Source organism: Sander lucioperca, chromosome 15, assembly GCF_008315115.2.
Source record: "Sander lucioperca isolate FBNREF2018 chromosome 15, SLUC_FBN_1.2, whole genome shotgun sequence".
NCBI lineage: Eukaryota > Metazoa > Chordata > Actinopteri > Perciformes > Percidae > Sander > Sander lucioperca.
Genome location: NC_050187.1, coordinates 27,963,723 through 27,983,045, shown reverse-complemented (window position 1 = coordinate 27,983,045; position 19,323 = coordinate 27,963,723). Strand labels below are relative to the sequence as shown.

The following is a 19,323-nucleotide window of genomic DNA, read 5'->3' as shown; positions in this document are numbered from 1 at the left end:
AGTTTAGACGCAGTCACAGATATCTGGGGCTATGACGTAAAACTATGTGTTTGCTCTCCTCCCAAACGGGCCACGAGTAATTGTAAAGTGTATTGTTTCTGTGGCTCTCTCAAACACATACAGCTCTCTTGGTGTCTTTTGGTTCGTTCAGGGAAAAAAAGGAAAGAGAAGGGAAACAATAACAGGAGGTGTAGCTGATTTCTTTGTAGCCTGTAGGCTGTTTGCGTCCCATTTCCACCAGACTGGAAATGGGGAAAATCTCCTTCTTCCTCTTTGTCTCTCTCTCTCTTCTTTCTGTCTGACTTTCATTCCTTCTTACTATCTCTAGCTCTCTCTTCTTCCATTTTCACCCTCTGGCTCCTTATTAAGTCTCATCTTCTCTAGGGCATCACACCTTTTCCTCATCACTTACAGTCATCCTTAATATATGTACATTTTGTGACGATCACTCTCCATTTGCATGAAAAATTGGAATTGATAGTTTATCTTCACTTTTATCATTTGTGCTTGATTTGATTGTTGCTAAAACTTTATGAAATGAAGAGAGAGAGGTTAAGATTTTATTAAAAAAAAATGTTGGTATGAGGAATTGTTGAATTGCGCTCCTCCGTTTCAAATCAAATGAAATTAAAATAAACATTGATTCAGCTTCCCCTCTGGAGCACATGGTGTGTTTTGTACTGCCAGCAGCAGCAGCAACAGCAGGTAATTGGAATTAATCATTCCCAAACTTAATTAGCAAAGAATTTGAGCCAAAATACGTCACACTGTTCAACTAAGACGTTAAATGTAGTGCAAAAACAGTACAGTACAATAACATTTAACAGCCAGATGAAGAATATCCATGTAATTTTCTTCTTGATTTGAAGAAAACTGATTTGATACTATAAATAAAATTGAACTGAATTGAATTGAAATTCTTATAGATCAAGCTTCTAAGAGGCTTTTCATTTGTCAGTCAGACCTTTTCACCCTTCCCATAACTTGGACCCCAGAGGAAAAGAAAAAGATTAAAAATCAAGGAAGCAGATAACATTTTTTAACCTTTAAAAATGAAACCTCTTTTCTGTATCATATTCAAAACTTGTAAACTAAACAGTCAGAGGGCAGGAGGCAAGAGGCAGCAGAACAGATGGGGCCATGTGGGACGATACATGCGTTGACGCACTTGATACTGTAGCTGCTTGGACTGAGTGTTCAATGACAGCAAATATGCATATCCATGCACACACTCAACACGCTATAAGCAGCACATATATATAATATAGTAGAGATTCACACACTTACACTGCCGTAAGCCGCGCTGAGTCAGCCTCTCTCCAGTTAGGTTACCCTGTCACTGTGCCAAGGGAACCAGTCAGCCATCTGTTGGCCTAATGAGCTGACTCTACTCCACCAAATCAATTCAACACCAAAGCTTCCCCTCTAATTCCCTCATCCACAGTTCCCCAGTATGTGTGAGCCTCTCAGCTTTACACAGTTCTTGACTATGTTTTTTTTTTATTTCATTTACTTGTTTGTTCTGTTTTCTCTTAATGATAGAAAAGTTGGTCATTTCGAACTGTCCAATTACCCAGTCGTCTCTACTACACACATCTCATAATCAGTTAGCTTCATACAACCTACCAGCTCCTCACTGTCCACTGAATAAAATGTGTTTTTTATTATTATAGAAAGGGGCACAATGTTTTAAAATGGAAATGAATATTCTGTGCATTAAAAAGTAACAGAGTGAGATTTAAAAGAACGAAGAGCCTCAGTTTAACCTTACCAACTTAAGAGAAGTACTGAATGCATTTGTAGTTTTTAGTAAATGTGTGGGCCAATTAAGTTGGAGTCCATGGGGTGCCTTGGTGACCAAGAGGTTTAACATGAACTGCAACATCCCCAGTTTGAATCTGGCTAGTGGCCCCATCTCACTCCCCTCATGTTCTTTTTGAGACATCCAAAGCACCCAAATATACCCTAATGAAATGTACATATGGCCATGAAGACATACATACAGACATATGGCCATCTCATGGCTTGGCTGTTTAACCACAACGAAAGTGCTTCTCTACTTTAAATGCATTTGTTTAAAAGAGTGGTACGCCAATTGATGCAACCGAACCAGAGATATTGTCGTTTTATTCCACACATTCTTCTTCTTTGTCAGAATCTGGTACCTACATTACCCACAATGCAACTCAAACGCTGACAGTTCATCAGAGATTCGGGTGTGTTATGCTAGTAGCGGCTATTGTAGCTTAAAACTGCTAGCCTCAAGCAGAAATAAGGAGCAGCCTGCAGGGGTCTGGTAACCTCCCTTTTTTCTAACTAAACACCCCTGGATTTCTTTTTTCATTTTCAAATTTGTAGTCTTCGGACTCAACTGACACGGTCACAAGCCTTTATACAGCTTATTTTACATGTTCAGTAGAACTCCCCAAGACCTGTAAACAGACTTTGATGTCTAAAATCGATGGAGTTTCTCTTTAATTGCTAAATTATCTGGATATTTTCACAAAGAACAGGCAATTGCAAGAGCAATATGTCGCACAAGAATGATGCATCAGTCTGCAATAGTACCAACATTTGGAAACCAACGGAGTCAAATCATTGAAGCCACAAGAGGATCCTAGAAATAAGTATAACTCATCAAATCCATTGAATCACCATGAGCAATAGACACATGCTTGATAGATTTCAAAAAGATTTGCAAAAATAAAAGTAAAAGTGACTCATCTTAAAAATATAAAATCTTCAGGATCTAAAAAAAACAACCTTTTTCATGTATTGACTGTGTATTTTAGAGTCTATCCAATATCATACCTAACAAATATACATGTTTCACCACTAAACTTGCAATTCTGTAATGAGTTCTACTAAATATACTTCATAAGGTAAGATTATGCTTTCAAATGATCAATGGTAAAAAATACATACTTTATTAAACTAAACAGACCTTTTATTTGCTTCCGATCTATGGACACTACCCACAAAAGAAACTAAACCAAGTGCACCCAAGTTCAAATATTCCATTTATTTTATTTCCAGGTCTGGAAATTACAGTAACACTCCTTCCTTTTAAAAAGAAAGCCAGTAAGCATGCTTTCCAAATTAGCTTAAAAAATGTCTGGCTTGCCAAAATACAGACACAAAGCAAAGATTTCTGACAAACCATATTTTTGTCTTGGCTTAACTGAGCTCAATTAAGCTGCATAGACATTGAACTCGCTCACTCATAGCTTGGTTTGGATTGTACTAGTGAGGTCTGAGTAATGAACCTTCATGCACATGCTGCTAGCTCACAGTTAAGTGGCATTAATCAAGGCTGCCCACTAAGCCCAGTGGATTTCCTTAGACACAAAAGGTGTAATGCCCTCTGTCATTATACACTTGATATTGCTGGCTAAGCTAAGTGGAAAAATGGCACTGTTTAGACCACTGCAAGAAGAAAGAGGAAAGTGTATCTGTTTGATTTACACAGCCAGCACAGTTTATTGTAAAATAGATAACGTCAGGTCTTTAACTGTGCAGCAGCAACTGCAAAGTTGCTGCTTGTTATTCCCTTGGCTCAGAGGTTTGATTTGGATGAGACTGTGGTTTTGTGTACTCTGATTTCTCAGAAATGAAATGATAAAAAGTGTTTGAATGAAGTTAAGGAAAAAGAGACACAGAAGCTAAAACCCCCTCCCCTCCCCGCTCTGTCACTCCAGTTTACTCACTGTCATCTTTCGATTTTGATGACTGATGTTTTGTTTTTGGCTTGGTTTGTTGATGATTCATATAGAATAACAAAAACATACATTATGAATTTAAAATACAGTTTTGTTATCTCTCTCTAGCTGTCTATCTTTGACTCTTGCTCTATCACACCCATTCCCCATCTTTCCCTCTGACATCTGCTGCACAGCACACTAAACAGGAGTCTTGGAGTGTATTAGTGCTAAGATGGGTGCTGATAGGAATCTATGTATTGTGTGTGTGTGTGTGTGTGTGTGTGTGTGTGTGTGTGTGTGTGTGTGTGTGTGTGTGCGCGCGCGTGCGTGCGTGCATGCATGCGTGCGTGCGTGCGTGTGTGTGTGTGTGTGCGCGCCTGTAAGGCCATGTTTTTTATGAACCCTGTTAGCTGTTGGCTTTCTTCAACAGTATGTCGGCCTGCGTCTAGTTAGTGAGAACACACACACACACACACACACACTAAAAGCTTTCCGACTTGTCTCGTACCCGTCACCCATCCTCGGTGCATCCCCATCATGGAAAATTGGCTCCTGTCCAGCTCTTTTTCTTTGTACTCCTTTCCTAAACATTTCTCTCTCTCTCTCTCTCTCTCTCTCTCTCTCTCTCTCTCTCTCTCTCTCTCTCGCTCGCTCGCTCTCTCTCTATACACATACACAAATATTCAACTTTTTAATTTTAAATAATACAATACAATATATTGCCAGCCCATTATTGCCTAAAGGGTAATACACAAAACCCCTATTGTTTTCTATGTAAACTTTTCTTTTATGGTCTATGTAATCAGGATACCCACTGCCCTAAATGTTGATAAACACCGATGCTCCAGAGAAGCAATGATTTTTCTCGTTGTCTGGACAAGCTACTTCTTCTGTCTGTAAGGCTCATCCACTGTACAGGTGTATGTTACTTTGTACAAACATCTGATGATACATCAAAGATGCGGTTTTGTCCGGAGTTAGCTTAAAAAAGAAAAAAAAACGCATTGGTCAAAATGATATGTAGGAAATGTACTCTTACTCCGCTGTTGGTGTTGTCATTTCTTCTATCTGTAGAGTTACAATTGAATGTGTGAGCCTGAAATTGACTAACTCAGGAAGAAGAACTCAAACAATACACTTGCTTTGAGGTAAAAAGTTATATATTGTGTTTTTAAGCACGGAGCCAGAACCCTGTAGCCCTGGTTTAAGCCCTGCATTAGTACAGATGCGCCTCCTTAATCGAGACATTGAATTTCTTCCAACTTGGCTGCCCCAGCTCCTTGAACTATTATATATGACTATTATTATAACAACTGCTTTTGATGGAGAAAAGCATTTCAAAAGTGTGCAGAGAAAACTGGCCTGTGCAGAGCAACGTCCTTGGCCCCAGCTCTGTTTGGTCAAGTAGTTGCTTAGAAATAAAACCCTATGTTTTATCGCTGCCATCATCAGGTAAGATACTGCACTCGACTGGATAAACACAAGGATTAACTAATAGACTGTTGGCAGAGAGTCAGCCTGGCTCCATCCCTCTTTCTCACCACCCCGACCCCCCCACCACCACCATCACCACCACCACCACCTCTTTATCTCATCTTGCCTTTTTTTCCTCTCTCCTTGTCTTCTCTCTATCTACCAATGTGTGCTTTTATTCAAAACTCCCTCTTGCATTATATACGTTTGAAAATCAAAATGTGACAGAATGAGTAGCACACACAAACATGTACTGTAAGAATACTGTAGGTATTGTTTAGAATAAAAACTGGATAAATACAATGACATAGTAAGATCCAAAGAGAGACTGAAAGGAAAGTAAAGACTGACTGTGCTCAGTCTTTTCTCTCAGCTTGTCATCTCTTTTTTAATCTCTCTCTTCTTTCTCTCACTTTTTATTTCTGATGTATCGATCTACCTGGCCTTTCCTTGAAGGAGAAATGTTATTTATAGTTAAGCTCAATCTTTATCTTCCCATTGCAGCCCTGCTGCTTTCATCCAGGAGAACCTGCTGTTCTCTCTCCTATAGCATTCAGTCATTTTGGTTCACAGGATTCAGCATTTTTTTAATTGCCACTGTGGACGTCTCTGCTGCTCTTCTCTTTGCATGACCCTCGTATCTTCCTCCTTTTGTACCTTCCATTGTTTCTTTTGTCCTGTTACCTTGACACCTTATGATGCATTTACTCATGCTCTTATCCAAAGCGACTGGCCTCGCTGACTCTCTCAGTTTCTCTTTTTCTCTTTCAATCTTTCACTCTCTGTTTCCGTTCCCTCCCTTCGTCGTGATTGAAAGGGTATGCATGGTTGGCACAGAAAGAAAGAAGGAAATAGTTAATGATACCAGACCGTATTGTGTGGAAAACCCTGACCTCGCACATACCCAATCCGTCACACACACACACACACACACATGCACGACACACACTTTCTCTCATTCCCATTCTCGGATGCCTATTTCATATAAACACATAGATAAAAATGTGCACCCTTTTATAGTGTTCATCCTTTTTATCATAAACATACTTGGTCATATTTACATGTTCATGATACCTTGCAAGATGTAGATTTACAGTCACATATTCTGCTGAAAGTGTGTTTGATGTCAAATCTTCCACTTAGATGTGTCTTCTGAGAGGCAATTTATTATCCACATTAAAAAGTCAAAGTCAAATATTCCTCTTTCTGAAGTTGTGTGGATGGTGTGTACTGGACTGCATGTGTATGCATGTACTTATTTAATTATTTCTTGTACATTTAACTTGTAACTAACAAGCTTACATATGTATTTGAACACAATAATTAGTGAGCTTTAGAGTAGTGCTGGTGCTGGTATGCTGATCCCCACCACCCCGCATTTCTTTCATGTCTTTATGCTAAGCAAAGCTAACCGGCTGCTTGTCGTAGCTTCATTTTTACTTGACAAATATGAGAGTGGTATCAACCTTCCCATCTAACCCTCAGCAAGAAAGTAATAAGTGTAAGTGTATTTTCGAACTATTCCTTTAAAATCATCCATGCATATTGTCCACCCTAATCGCAAACTAGCAACCCAAACTCACATTCAGACGACATTTGTGGACACAATCCATCGTAGGATCATGCACCGTCAAAATGAAAGGATAATGTGACGAGGACACATTTTCACATATTTGTTGAAAAAGTTGGTGAATAAAACAAATGAAGTAGGTAGATTAGTTTGGTTAAGTGCAAGATGAACATTTGGCGAAAGTACAATAAGGAACACTATTTAAAATTCTGTGAATTAGAAACGCACATTTTTCCAAGGACCTGATTACACACACACACACACACACACACACACACACACACACACACACACACACACACAGACACACACACACACACACACACACACACGCACACCTCTCCTCAGGCGTCTTTGTCAGCTTGTAGAGAAGCAGCCCAAGTTTTTGGCTGTATATGGTTTTGTCTGTGGGTCCTCAGGTCATTCATCAGCATAAAGTCAAAGAGAGTTTGTCTCTGTCATATACACCAAAGCTGGCACTCTCACACCTGCAAATTGTCTGGAGTCCACTGTCAAGCACCAACTTTACCAGATGTTGGTTTGACGACAGAGCGGGCAGCACTCAGCTGAGATATTTAATAAAAGGAATTAACTGTCTGCTAAGCATCAATACCAACGTACACCCTTCCCCTGGGTAACGTTATGCACTTAAGAAGTCCATTTTATATATTAAACCGCAAAAATCACTTTGTAAAATTCACTTGCATAGACTAGAAATGCTTGAGATAGGTGATCCATCACAAGCATTTCATTTAAAACTATAGTTAAAGTAAATGGAATAGTTAGATATTTTGTAAAATAGGCTCATTAGCCTTCTTGTCGAGAGTTAGCAGAGACAAACAATACCTCCCTCATGTCTTTGCAATGGATCTAGAGTCAGGAGGTGAATAACTTAGTTTAAACTGGAAGCAGATGAGTCTGTGCAAACTTCCAGCACACCTACCAGCACCTCTAAATCTTAGACGTAGATGCAGCGTATCGGCTGGTTGCCTACTACACATTGACAACAACACTGTGGGATGTCACTGCAGCCCACTGTTGTTTTCCAAGAAATAGTTACAGCACATAGCCTAAATCATTGCGAAAATGACAAATTGCATCCTATGGACCTTTTCCCAACAGTCCAAAGGAGATCTGTCACATATATGCCATATATATTTAATGAACAACCTTGCCTCAAATCCATACACACGTGTCCCCAAACACTAATCTTCTCAAACATGGCATGACATCAGAATCAACAATTTGTTCTGTGAGTGACTACCAAGTAACTAATTCACCTCAGGACTGATCAGTGTAACAGGGTTATTGATTGCATGTGTCATCGTGCTCCCATCGTTCAATAGCAGCTTCTCATTCGTCTGTGTGCACCCACTAAATAATTTCATCATCAAATGATATGGCAGAGGTGACACTCAGATAGAAAACACACAGGGTGTCTGAGTGCATATAGTGATGTTGATAATATGCTGAATGCAGAATGATTTCATATTTAAGAGTATGCCAATCTTATTAACTTAAACAAAAAAGTTAGCCAGAGTGTACATGTTAATGTATTTCTCGTTGCCACACAACATAATAGTTGTTAATAGTCTCCTTTGGCATATGATCATTGTATCTGGCCTCCTCAAAAGGGAAAATGCTGCTGTAGTAGATGCAATTTTGAATGTGACAAAGGACTAACTGCTGAATGTTTTGACCATCAAAGAAAAATAATGTGCATTTTTGAAGTTATACATGTAGCTTCTGAATGGTTAATTGTAGAAGCTATTCAATTTCATATAATGGGCCCATTTCGCCTGAGGCTGTAAGCAAGGTCTCTGAACACAGAAATAATGCTGTATTTGTTTCATTCACTGTATTCACGCACGTTATTCAGTTTGGTTTGTATTATTCCACTCTCATGTTTGTACACTCAAGACTTCAAAGTTCTGCAATGTGAATAGAGAGAACAGAAACGAGATTTTTTTTCAGACCTTGAGCAACAACCCTTTTGCAGATGTGATTTTTTGATGATAAATAATTTAATTTCACAATTGTACATAAACTCACATAGCCTTAATGATTTCATTTGTACGCTGACATTCAACTGAGCTTTTTATTTTACTATATTAAAGTCTGTTGTAGGATTGAAATAAAAGTCAGGAACATTCACTTTGCTGTTCAATGTACATTATAAACCAATTTGATTGTCAATACAGTTTTTGAACTTGCACTATATGATACCTTACGATACAATAGGCTACATGTTATTGTCCCCATAAGGAAATTTGTCTTGGACACAAATGTTGCAATCATAAAGCTGCCCCCATGGTAGAAATACTGTATATATATATAAAAAAAACATATAAACAAAACAGCACATACTGTAGCAAAATTACAACCACAAATGACACATATTTCACATTACATATATCGCACAACCAGTAATAAGAATACCATGAAGCTATTGCTCAACCCCTGCAGCCTAAAGCAACATTATTTAAAATTGTTTTAATTGAGGTAGGCACAAATTAGTTTTTTTAACGGCTGAGTTTACATTTGGGTACTCTATATATTCTGCCAGAGGGTAAGAGCGCAAACTCGGTGTGGAGAATATGACATGGGTCAGACAATGTTCTCTGAGTTTGCCTGAGAACAGACTGCTCATATGTTGACTGGAGGGACTGGTGTTCATTCCTCCCCATCATACACTCGCATAAATTGTCATTAACCCTGAAATATTATGTTCTGCTTTCAGAAATAGGGACTCAGATTTAGTTTTTTTTGTCCCATTTCTACAAATGTTACAAAGTACAATTTTCAATGGAAACTTTTTTTTTTATTTTTTAACTTGGCCTAAAACCAGTACATTATTTAGGGCATTAACATGTAGTTGATCCATTCACTCAGTGTAACAATTTGTCTGCACACCGATGCAGGATGAGGCCTGACCGTGCACACAAACACATACTGACTTGAAGCATCTTTTCCCTTAACACATCTGTAAATCTGAAAGGTTTCTGATTAGCTGAAAGGTCAGGCTTATCAGCTGACACATGAGAGCCTCACTGCACAGCTTAGCCAACTTGACAACACCTGTTGATATGCTCAGCACTCATGAACTCTGCTTTGTTCATGAGGAGTCACAGTCTTTATTTCCATTGCACAAAGTAGCTCATACTTTTACTGTTTACATCTGTGTTTCTTTACCTGTACCTGCTTTTGTAATGCAACTGACACCTGCAAACCCTTGAGCATAGCCATTGAAGAGGACCATGCTGCTTTTGCAAATGTGTTTTTTTATTATTATTATTTGCATCAAGAAAAACTGCACAAACTAATCAAAGTTGAGCTTGACAGTTCATTTTTGACCCGTAAACTGCATTGGATAAACAATCTAAACTTAAAGTCCACTTACTGTAGGTGTTTATTCTGGAGATTTTTGGACTGTGAGTATACATTGAAAAGTGATCTAAATGTAAAATGTCTGCATTCAAAATCGTAGTCAAGTAAAAATATTAGCATCAAACTATACTTGAAGTACCAAAGGTATTCAATTTACAGAATGGCCCATTTCAGAATAATTTATATTATATTACAGGATTATAATTATGAATGCATTAATGTGTACATCACTTTAATGTTGCAGCTGGTAGAGGTGGAGCTAATGTTAATTACTTCATATACTGCTGGGTAGCTCAACCATAATTTATTATTTGATTTTAGATTTTGTATTAATAATTTAAATCTGCAAAGCAACTAGTAACTTAAGCCAATAAATAAATGTGGTGGAGTAAAATGTACAACATTTGCCTCCAAAATTTAGTGGAGTAGAAGTATCAAAATATGGAAAAGCTCAAGTAAACCACAATTGTACTTAAAGTACAGTACTTGAGTAAATGTATTTACATTCCACCACTGCCAACAGAGACACAGACTTCACTACCAGAACTGGATGCTGTTTGTAAATCTGCTCTCCATGCTGTGTGTCTGTCTGTATGACAGTAAAGAGCTATTAAAGAGGGAGCCACTATCAGATGCAGATGTGGGCTGGATGTTAGGAACCATCAGTCCTCCTCTGCTGTAACTCAGCCGCAGGTACACACACTATTCATACACACATGCACATATGCCTCCCTTTTTATATTCCTGGTGGATCCCCTGGATCCCGTGGAAAATAAATTGTGGCATTAATTATACAGGAGTGCCAGGAGAGAGAAAGACAAAGTGATGTTAAGGGAATCCAGAGAGAGAGAGAAAGACGAACTGACGCGGAGATAGAGAAGGGAGGCGAGGAGGAAGGTAGAGGGAGAGACAAAGAGCATAAAAGATTAAAGAAAAAATAAGACAGAGAGGGGTCTTGAAAGGAGAGGGGGACAAGGCTGGAACACATTCTGTACACAGAAAACAAACACTCAAAGATCTACAGAGATGAGAAGACAGTAAACATCAGAAAGACAGATGGCATCTTTAAAAATGGCCTCTTTCCCTCCGTTGAGGGAGAACAGCAGGCTGGGGCTGCTGGCAAGTGCATATGTTGCCTGGAAGCTGCCTTATGAATTTGAATTTGTATTTGCTCATTAACCAAGTTACCATATGAAGTTACAAAGGACTGAGTGGTTTCCTTGCGGGTAGCAGAGGAGGGGTATTTTGGGTCAGTCAGGCAGTAAGGAGGGCTCTGATTGGGCTTAAAGATTTGTGTTTACGTTGTAATTAGAAACATTGTTTTATGGATCTTTCTGCTCTGAGTGTATTAGTGTTATCACAGCTCCAAACCTCCACTTTGATCCTGATAGTAGCTTTAGTATTACTGGCAACTTTAGAGGCACCACACCCCAGAAATGCAATTTTTTTTCATTGATACATTTGTCAGAATGGGGATTCAGTCTGTATTATATATTTTCTCAGTTACCTCCATTGGTGTCTATGATAGTTTTGGTTTGAGGTTCCCAGGTTTTTGAGATATCAGCTCTGATACTTCCTCACCCTGATACAGTGGTAGATGGGATTTTGTTTTGTGGACTCATAGCAATGAAAATAACATTCATAAAGACATGCAAAAATAGAACCAAAACTATATGCTTAGATACCACTAGAGGTAAATGTGAACGCGGCCACTGATGAAGTTGAGCCAACAATAATGCTAAAATAACTTGCAGATTCTTATTTTAAAAGAATTATTCTTCCCTCTTCAGTTTTTTAAGTGATAACTTAACTACAAATCAAACGTAGTCACACACACACACACACACACACACACACACACACACACACACACACACACACATACACACACACACGCAGAATTACTGGAAGTGAACCGGCAAGCTATAAAGTGACGTGATTATTTCTCCTCTGCAGGGCTACATTAAGCAGGATATAAACCGTACCAAATATTATTAGGACCAGGCTAAGCACTGTTTAAAGCTCCATCAAGCTTTATTATATTGCTGTTACTGTGGCGATTCAGCTGATTCACGAACTGTATGAATGGATGGAAGGCTAACAAATTCTTCTCACAATAACACTGGCTGAACAAGCAGTTGATACAGTGCTGCAGGCTATGATATTGTGTTGTGTGTGTTATGTGTTCCACTGCTGATGTGTGCATTACCTGAGCTAATGAGCTCTTAGTGATTAGATAGATATCACAGCTGATTTGTGTGTGTGTGTGTGTGTGTGTGTGTGTGTGTGTGTGTGTGTGTGTGTGTGTGTGTGTGTGTGTGTGTGTGTGTGTGTGTGTGTGTGTGTGTGTGCATTTTGTCTCCACAGGTTCATCCTGGTGTTTGGATGTCTGGTTCTCTCTGTGTTTTCCACCATCCCTGCTCACCAGGAATTCTCCACACACTGCCTGCTCATCCTGGTAGGACACACACACACACACACACACACACACACACACACACACAATCAAGACATCTCTCCCGGGGAGCTTAGTGAGTTCATATTATTCGACACTGATGAATTTTGAAAGTGTCACAAAATTAATAGTATTGAGCATATGTGTGTGTATGTATGTGTGTGTGTGTGTGTGTGTGTGGGGGGGGGTGGCTGAGTGATAATTTTTGCAAAAGGCTGATTCATTCTCAGAACTGTCATGATTGATCCCTCAAGATCAAAATGACGCTGTTACAATTTAATTGAAGTTAACAGTCTGTGCCTCAAATGTGATTTAGCAGAAAATCATCAGTCAGAGCAGGGAGAGAACGAAAACAACGTAGCACAAATAAACTGGAAGCAGGGGTGGAACAAGCATGTGTATGTACAGAGAAGAGTAGATACATCATAGGGCCAGTTACATAACTTCCTCACCTCTAGTAGTAGCCTTGCAGACAGTTTTGTTTTAATTAGTCCAGGTTATGAGATATCTGTCTCTGAATTTCTGCTTACACCCTAATAAAAAAGGAGGAAAATGATTTTGTTTATAGTGCTCAAAGCAATGAAAAATCTCATTTAAAAAATTCAACAGCAACGTGTCTTTTCAGTTATTGTGGATAATCCACAGAATTCACAGGGACTATTTCTTTCTTGGCCAAGCACAATGACTTTCCATCTTGTTGTCACAGTGTGGTTGCCAGGTTTTTACAAGTATTAAACAAACTAGATTTAACGTGTTCATTTGTGAGCTTTAGAGGTGCTGGTAGGTAGGTTGGATTTATTCTACCTTTGGACAGAGCCAGGCTAGCTGTTTCCTCCTGCTTTCAGTCCAAGCTAACCTAATCATAAGCTTCATAATCAACAGACAGACATGAGAGTCTTATCAACCTTCTCGTGCAACTCTCAACAAGAAAGTGATTAAGTATATTTCCCAAAATGTCAAACTATTCCTTTAAAGGACATTATTTTGCCACTTATTGCTATTAATATTATATTATTAATATAACTCTTTAGCATAGGTTAGCCTTTCTCACAGCACACATCTTTAACTGTCATAGCAGGAAAAGCACAGTAAAACTAATAACAGTAACGATGGCTCTGTTCCACTGAAGTGTCGCAGTAAGTCAAACTAGCGAGCCAGCATGCGTAATGAGAGGGCCCTGGAACTGGCACACCTCAGTGGAATACAGCCATTATTAATGTTATTAATTACATCTGTGCTTTTTCTGCCAGGACAGTCAACATGTTTACCATAAAACAACTCACTCATGTTTTCATAGTACAAGTAATCTTTTTCACATTTACCTTTGAAATAGTTAAGAAGAAAAGATACTTTTATTAATCCCCAAGGGGAAATTACATTTTACACTCTGTTATGTTGTTACATATTACACACAGGCCTGAAATACACAAACAGGACCTTATACATGCACTAATTGGAGAGAGTGACTGAGTTGAACCAGCGGCTCTGTGGTTCCCAAGCCAAGTCCCTACGGACTTTGCTACTGCCACCCCAAAGTATTATCATTGATGAATGTTGCCAATTGGTCAGAGAGTACATGTGTTTTCTGTATTGCAGTAGTTTCAGTGGTTAGAGCACAGCTAGAACAAGCTCAGCAACAAAGTATAACTTCCTTGACCCTTTGCTAGGCCTGTCGTTATTGCTTGTGCTTCTGCATTTGTAGCATTTAAAGGTTTAAATGTGTGGGTTTTGTGTGTGTGTGTGTGTGTGTGTGTGTCTGTGTGTGTGTGTGTGTGTGTGTGTGTGTGTGTGTGTGTGTGTGTGTGTGTGTGTGTCCTGCAGGAGTTTGTGATGATTGTAGTGTTTGGTCTGGAGTACATCATCAGGATATGGAGTGCTGGCTGCTGCTGCCGCTACCGAGGCTGGCAAGGACGCCTCCGATTCGCCAGGAAGCCATTTTGTGTTATAGGTAAGTCTGTGTGTGTGTGTGTGTGTGTGTGTGTGTGTGTGTGTGTGTGTGTGTGTGTGTGTGTGTGTGTGTGTGTGTGTGTGTGTGTGTGTATGTGTATGTATGCGTGTGTGTGTGTGTGTGTGTGTGTATGTGTGTGTGCGCGCGTGTGTGATTGTCTTACACTGTCAGACAAAACTTGTGAAGCTTGGTATTTTCAAACAATCTTTTAAGATATATATTGTAATACAAAGGTCTCTCGGTGGCTATCTGCGCATGGGAATGTCAAAATGAATGTCATGGTGTTTTTTCAACACATACATTGTATTTGTTCATTCTTATATTAAGCTTAATTATTCCCTGGTGATATCATGTCACTCTTTACTCTTTTACTGAAATACAAGAGAAGAAAAAGTGGGAAATGTTAGGGTTGTGGACAGAATGACAGAAGAAGACTAATAGAGACAGAAAAGGGAGCAAACAGCATGTAGTGAATCAATAGTTGGTTTAAAGGTGATGGATGGATCGGTGAATGGATCTAAAAAGTAGGTGAGTCAACCACAGTTCCTGTTAACTAATATTGTGGAACCCATGACCTTTCATTTTCTCTTTTACTCCCCAGACATCATTGTACTCATCGCCTCTGTTGCCGTGGTTTCAGCCGGCAGCCAGGGTAACATTTTTGCCACCTCTGCGCTGCGTAGCCTTCGTTTCCTGCAGATCCTGCGCATGGTGCGCATGGACCGCAGGGGAGGGACCTGGAAGCTGCTGGGATCTGTAGTTTATGCACATAGTAAGGTAGGACAATTTGAACAGTTTCTTCTCTTCTGAACTATTTATATGGTTCAGATATTTACCTAATCTGTCATCACCTGTTAATCAAGCAGTGTGTATTGTTTTTAACTTTTTCCTTTGATTTGCTTTGGTTCGTCTTCATTACCTTGGTAGCATTTTTTTGTCCGTTCAGTCATGGTGGCTATTGCTTCTCATGCTGACTACCCAGTTCTTCTGCTGTGTATTCCAGACTACTATTGCACACAGAAATGTATTACTAATAATATCATTGAACTTTATTTAGGTACTGTAGCACTTTTCAAAAAAAGAGTGACAAATTAGAGACAAACGTAGACTCTGTGTTTAAGACACCAAATTTAATGAATTAGGAGTATGTGTAGTCACTATAAGGTACAGTAACTGTGAGGATAAGGTAGAGCAACATCAGCTGGACTGTAAAAAATGAGTTGTTGCAGCACCAAACAGGAGGATAGAGCAAAGAAAAAGAGAATTAGAAAGTAAGAATGGAGTAATGCTGTTGTTCATGCATATACAGTAAACAGACATCAACAGTGTAAACACTTGAGCCTGTTTCAAATAAATGTATATGATAAATATAATAATTGCGTTGTAATATACATGACAACACAATGCAAAATAGCAGGAAAATATAAAGATGAAGAAAGAATATGGTGAACAAGTTTGAATAGGCTTAAATAACTAGAAATATGTGCAGTATTGAATGTATGTAAGTGTAAGTGAATGTATATTCACTTGAAGGTAAAACATTGGTTTATTATTCAATAATACTGTCAATTAGCAATGCTATATTTTAACATAAGTATCATTTAACAATACCATGATTCACGTCTGTAAATTGGCATGTTTATTTTAAGTCCCCATTGCTACAAGTACATCATATGCTCTTTTGTTTGTTCTATATATGCAGGCATTATTTGCTCTACGCATGTGCCTGTTGCACGTGCTACTAGTATATTATATCATGGCCATTTGTGTGGTTTCATGATTTTGTACTGCATACTTTATCCTAAACAGAATTTTAGGATCAACCAAACGAGGAACAGTAGACTAATTTTCACATGTACATCACAGCAAATAATTAAGGTGTTTTTCTTCTTTACTGTCAATACAGTTAGTAAGTAAAAAATTAGTATGTATTATATGACAACTGAGAGGAAAAATCTGTGTTTTTCAATGCCTATGCTGCATGGTGAAAAAACAAATTCATCAGATAAAAAGAAGACTTTTCCCTCTAAGGGGTCAATTGTTAATTATTTTCAGGGTCAATGTATCCAATACATTAGATTTACTTTCAAACTGTGTGAAGTGCCTAGTAAAGCTTTATATTTAGTAAATATAATGATTTTTTTGTGTGTCTTGTAGGAGCTGGTGACTGCCTGGTACATTGGGTTTCTGGTGCTAATCTTCTCCTCCTTCTTGGTGTATCTGGTGGAGAAAGAACTCAACCAGGAGTTCGCCACCTACGCCGACGCTCTGTGGTGGGGCACGGTGAGCAAATACATATTGCACTCAGATACACTTGAGTATACTAAACACCTTTAGGCTTACACACATATACACACTACATACACACATATGTTTAGGCCTTTTAAAAGCCCTTTGAATACAATCATGCTGTGCTGGTGGTAACGGCTCTGAAGGTGTTTTCAAAATCAAACTTTGTAAATAAGGTGTATTCATTTATGTGATTTGATTATTTTCAACTTCGATCAACTTTTTGGGTGTTATTTGGTGAAAGATGTATCATTGTTCATGCTCATTTCGTAGCATTATGTGTGTTGTACTGTATCACACAAGGGCTGGGATTTTATAGGGCTTAAACAACTATAAGTCATTAAATTGACTGTCACATAGTGTTGAAATCATCAAATATGTTTTGAATAAGTTTTCCCTTCCAACACAGTACAATCACTCCCTTTAATCCCAAGCAAAATCAAAGGACGCAACACAATTGGAGTTAGGGTATTTCTATCTGACAACTGTTATATATTACCATTAACAGTTTCTGTTTGACCTTAATGACACCTGCAATACAAGGCCTTTAGAGTCACACTTGGCTGGCTGTACTGCACTGTTTCCTCCTACATCTGAAACCCATTATGCCTTGAAAAAAAACACACAATAAATGGCCCAATCAATAAATTCAATTTTCTCCTGCTGCCAGGTGAGACTGACTCGTTAGGCTTGTGGGACTGACACTCAGACACACTGTGTTCCCACGTTCTCTGCTCCAGGGGTATCTTACTTTCTGGTAGATCCTAAAAACTGTTATATCATTATGGTGAAAAGGTGAAGTTTAGCCACATAAACTTTTAATATGTATGAGTCAACACAAGAGAAAACTAAGAGCCATCACCAGTGGGCATCATCCATTTAAATCTGCTAATCAGCAATTTCTAATCAAGACCTCTCACCCTTCAGATCACCCTTACAACCATTGGCTACGGTGACAAGACCCCGCAGACGTGGACCGGACGGTTATTATCAGCTGGTTTTGCTCTGCTGGGGATCTCTTTCTTCGCTCTTCCAGCTGTGAGTAAATCACATGACAACACAGAATAATGAACGAATTAATGAATACATGTATTCCATCACAGCTCCAGAAAGTTAATGCTAACAGGAGTAGGGACCTTGATTTATCTTTGGGGATGTTTGTGTAAGTTTAGAACTCTGTGTGTTTCTGCGCATAGGGCATCCTCGGGTCAGGTTTTGCCCTGAAAGTGCAGGAGCAGCATCGACAGAAGCACTTTGAAAAGAGGAGGAACCCAGCTGCCAGCCTCATTCAGGTAGACACGCACACATGCAGACAACAAATACACTTCACCTCTACTGAACTTTGTTGCAGCAGCTGAGGACCAGTGTGAATACAATGCAAATTTTCACACTGTGTGCATCTGTTTTGACCAGCTCTTAGCCTTTCACTGTGTGTCTCTGAGTCAGAATAACAGCATGAGTGTGTGTGTGTGTGTGTGTGTGTGTGTGTGTGTGTGTGTGTGTGTGTGTGTGTGTGTGTGATGTGTGCGTCGTCCGTGCGTGCGTACTTGCATCTACTTGTTGCAGTTTGATGATGAGTGTGTTGAAGTCCTCCTATTAGAGTGAGGTTGTTTTATTAAGAGTGTACTTAATACGTGTGTGTGTGTGTGTGTGTGTGTGTGTGTGTGTGTGTGTGTGTGTGTGTGTGTGTGTGTGTGTGTGTGTGTGTCCCACACACTGCTGGGATTTATGAGCCGTTTCCATGGCAATCAGTCCCTGGGCAGACGCTCCTCCAAGTCATCACTCATTGTAATAGACAAGACCAGTTGTATTAATTTTTAATGAACAATAAATACCTGACATGTGTGTGTGTGTGTGTGTGTGTGTGTGTGTGTGTGTGTGTGTGTGTGTGTGTGTGTGTGTGTGTGTGTGTGTGCGCGCGCGCGCGCGTGTGTGTGTGTTTCTCTATGTTTGTCTGAATGTGTATCTTTGACAGTGTCTGTGTGTCTTACTGTACTGAACTACCTTGACCTACTTTTTAAATTGAACTTGTCATCTAGTAAAGTGCCTGCTATGGTATTATGTTTTGTCCAAACCAAATGACCCTAATGGCCTTTGGGGATGATGCACCCTGCTGACAACATTCATTTTTTGTGATAGACTGAGTGAACACTGATGTAGAGGGGTTGACCTTGATTGCTGAATGGCTGCACCTGTTGATGTGCTCGCACCTGGTGCTTTCAATTGTTCCACCTCTTGTGCCTGTAACTTCCTGAAGAAGGCTGGACGCCGAAACGCGTTGAAGTTGTTTTTATCTTATTCTATTTAAAATGTGCCAGATGCATTAAAGGCATTTTATATATATTTTTCATAAAAGACGAGTGCCTTGGCTTCTTCCTTGATGTCTACCAAAACTTAATATTTGGAAGTGGAAATAACCCTAAAACTCTAAATATCCCTTTTTCACAGAAGACATTTTGACTTGTCACAGTAGGAAAAGCATCTTGGTATTGGTACTGCC

The 19,323-nt window shown here is 39.2% G+C and overlaps 1 protein-coding gene across 2 annotated transcripts in view; it reads left to right on the top strand.

The window, feature by feature from the left end:
* kcnq5a (potassium voltage-gated channel, KQT-like subfamily, member 5a) overlaps positions 1-19,323 on the top strand; it is a 95,479-nt gene that overhangs the window by 55,112 nt on the left and 21,044 nt on the right. For both annotated transcript variants that reach the window (XM_031316091.1, XM_031316090.1), the window contains exons 2-7: positions 12,499-12,589; positions 14,408-14,534; positions 15,136-15,311; positions 16,692-16,817; positions 17,751-17,861; positions 18,020-18,115. In XM_031316091.1, the coding sequence (XP_031171951.1) occupies positions 12,499-12,589; positions 14,408-14,534; positions 15,136-15,311; positions 16,692-16,817; positions 17,751-17,861; positions 18,020-18,115 (727 nt within the window). The remainder of the gene's footprint in view (positions 1-12,498; positions 12,590-14,407; positions 14,535-15,135; positions 15,312-16,691; positions 16,818-17,750; positions 17,862-18,019; positions 18,116-19,323) is intronic.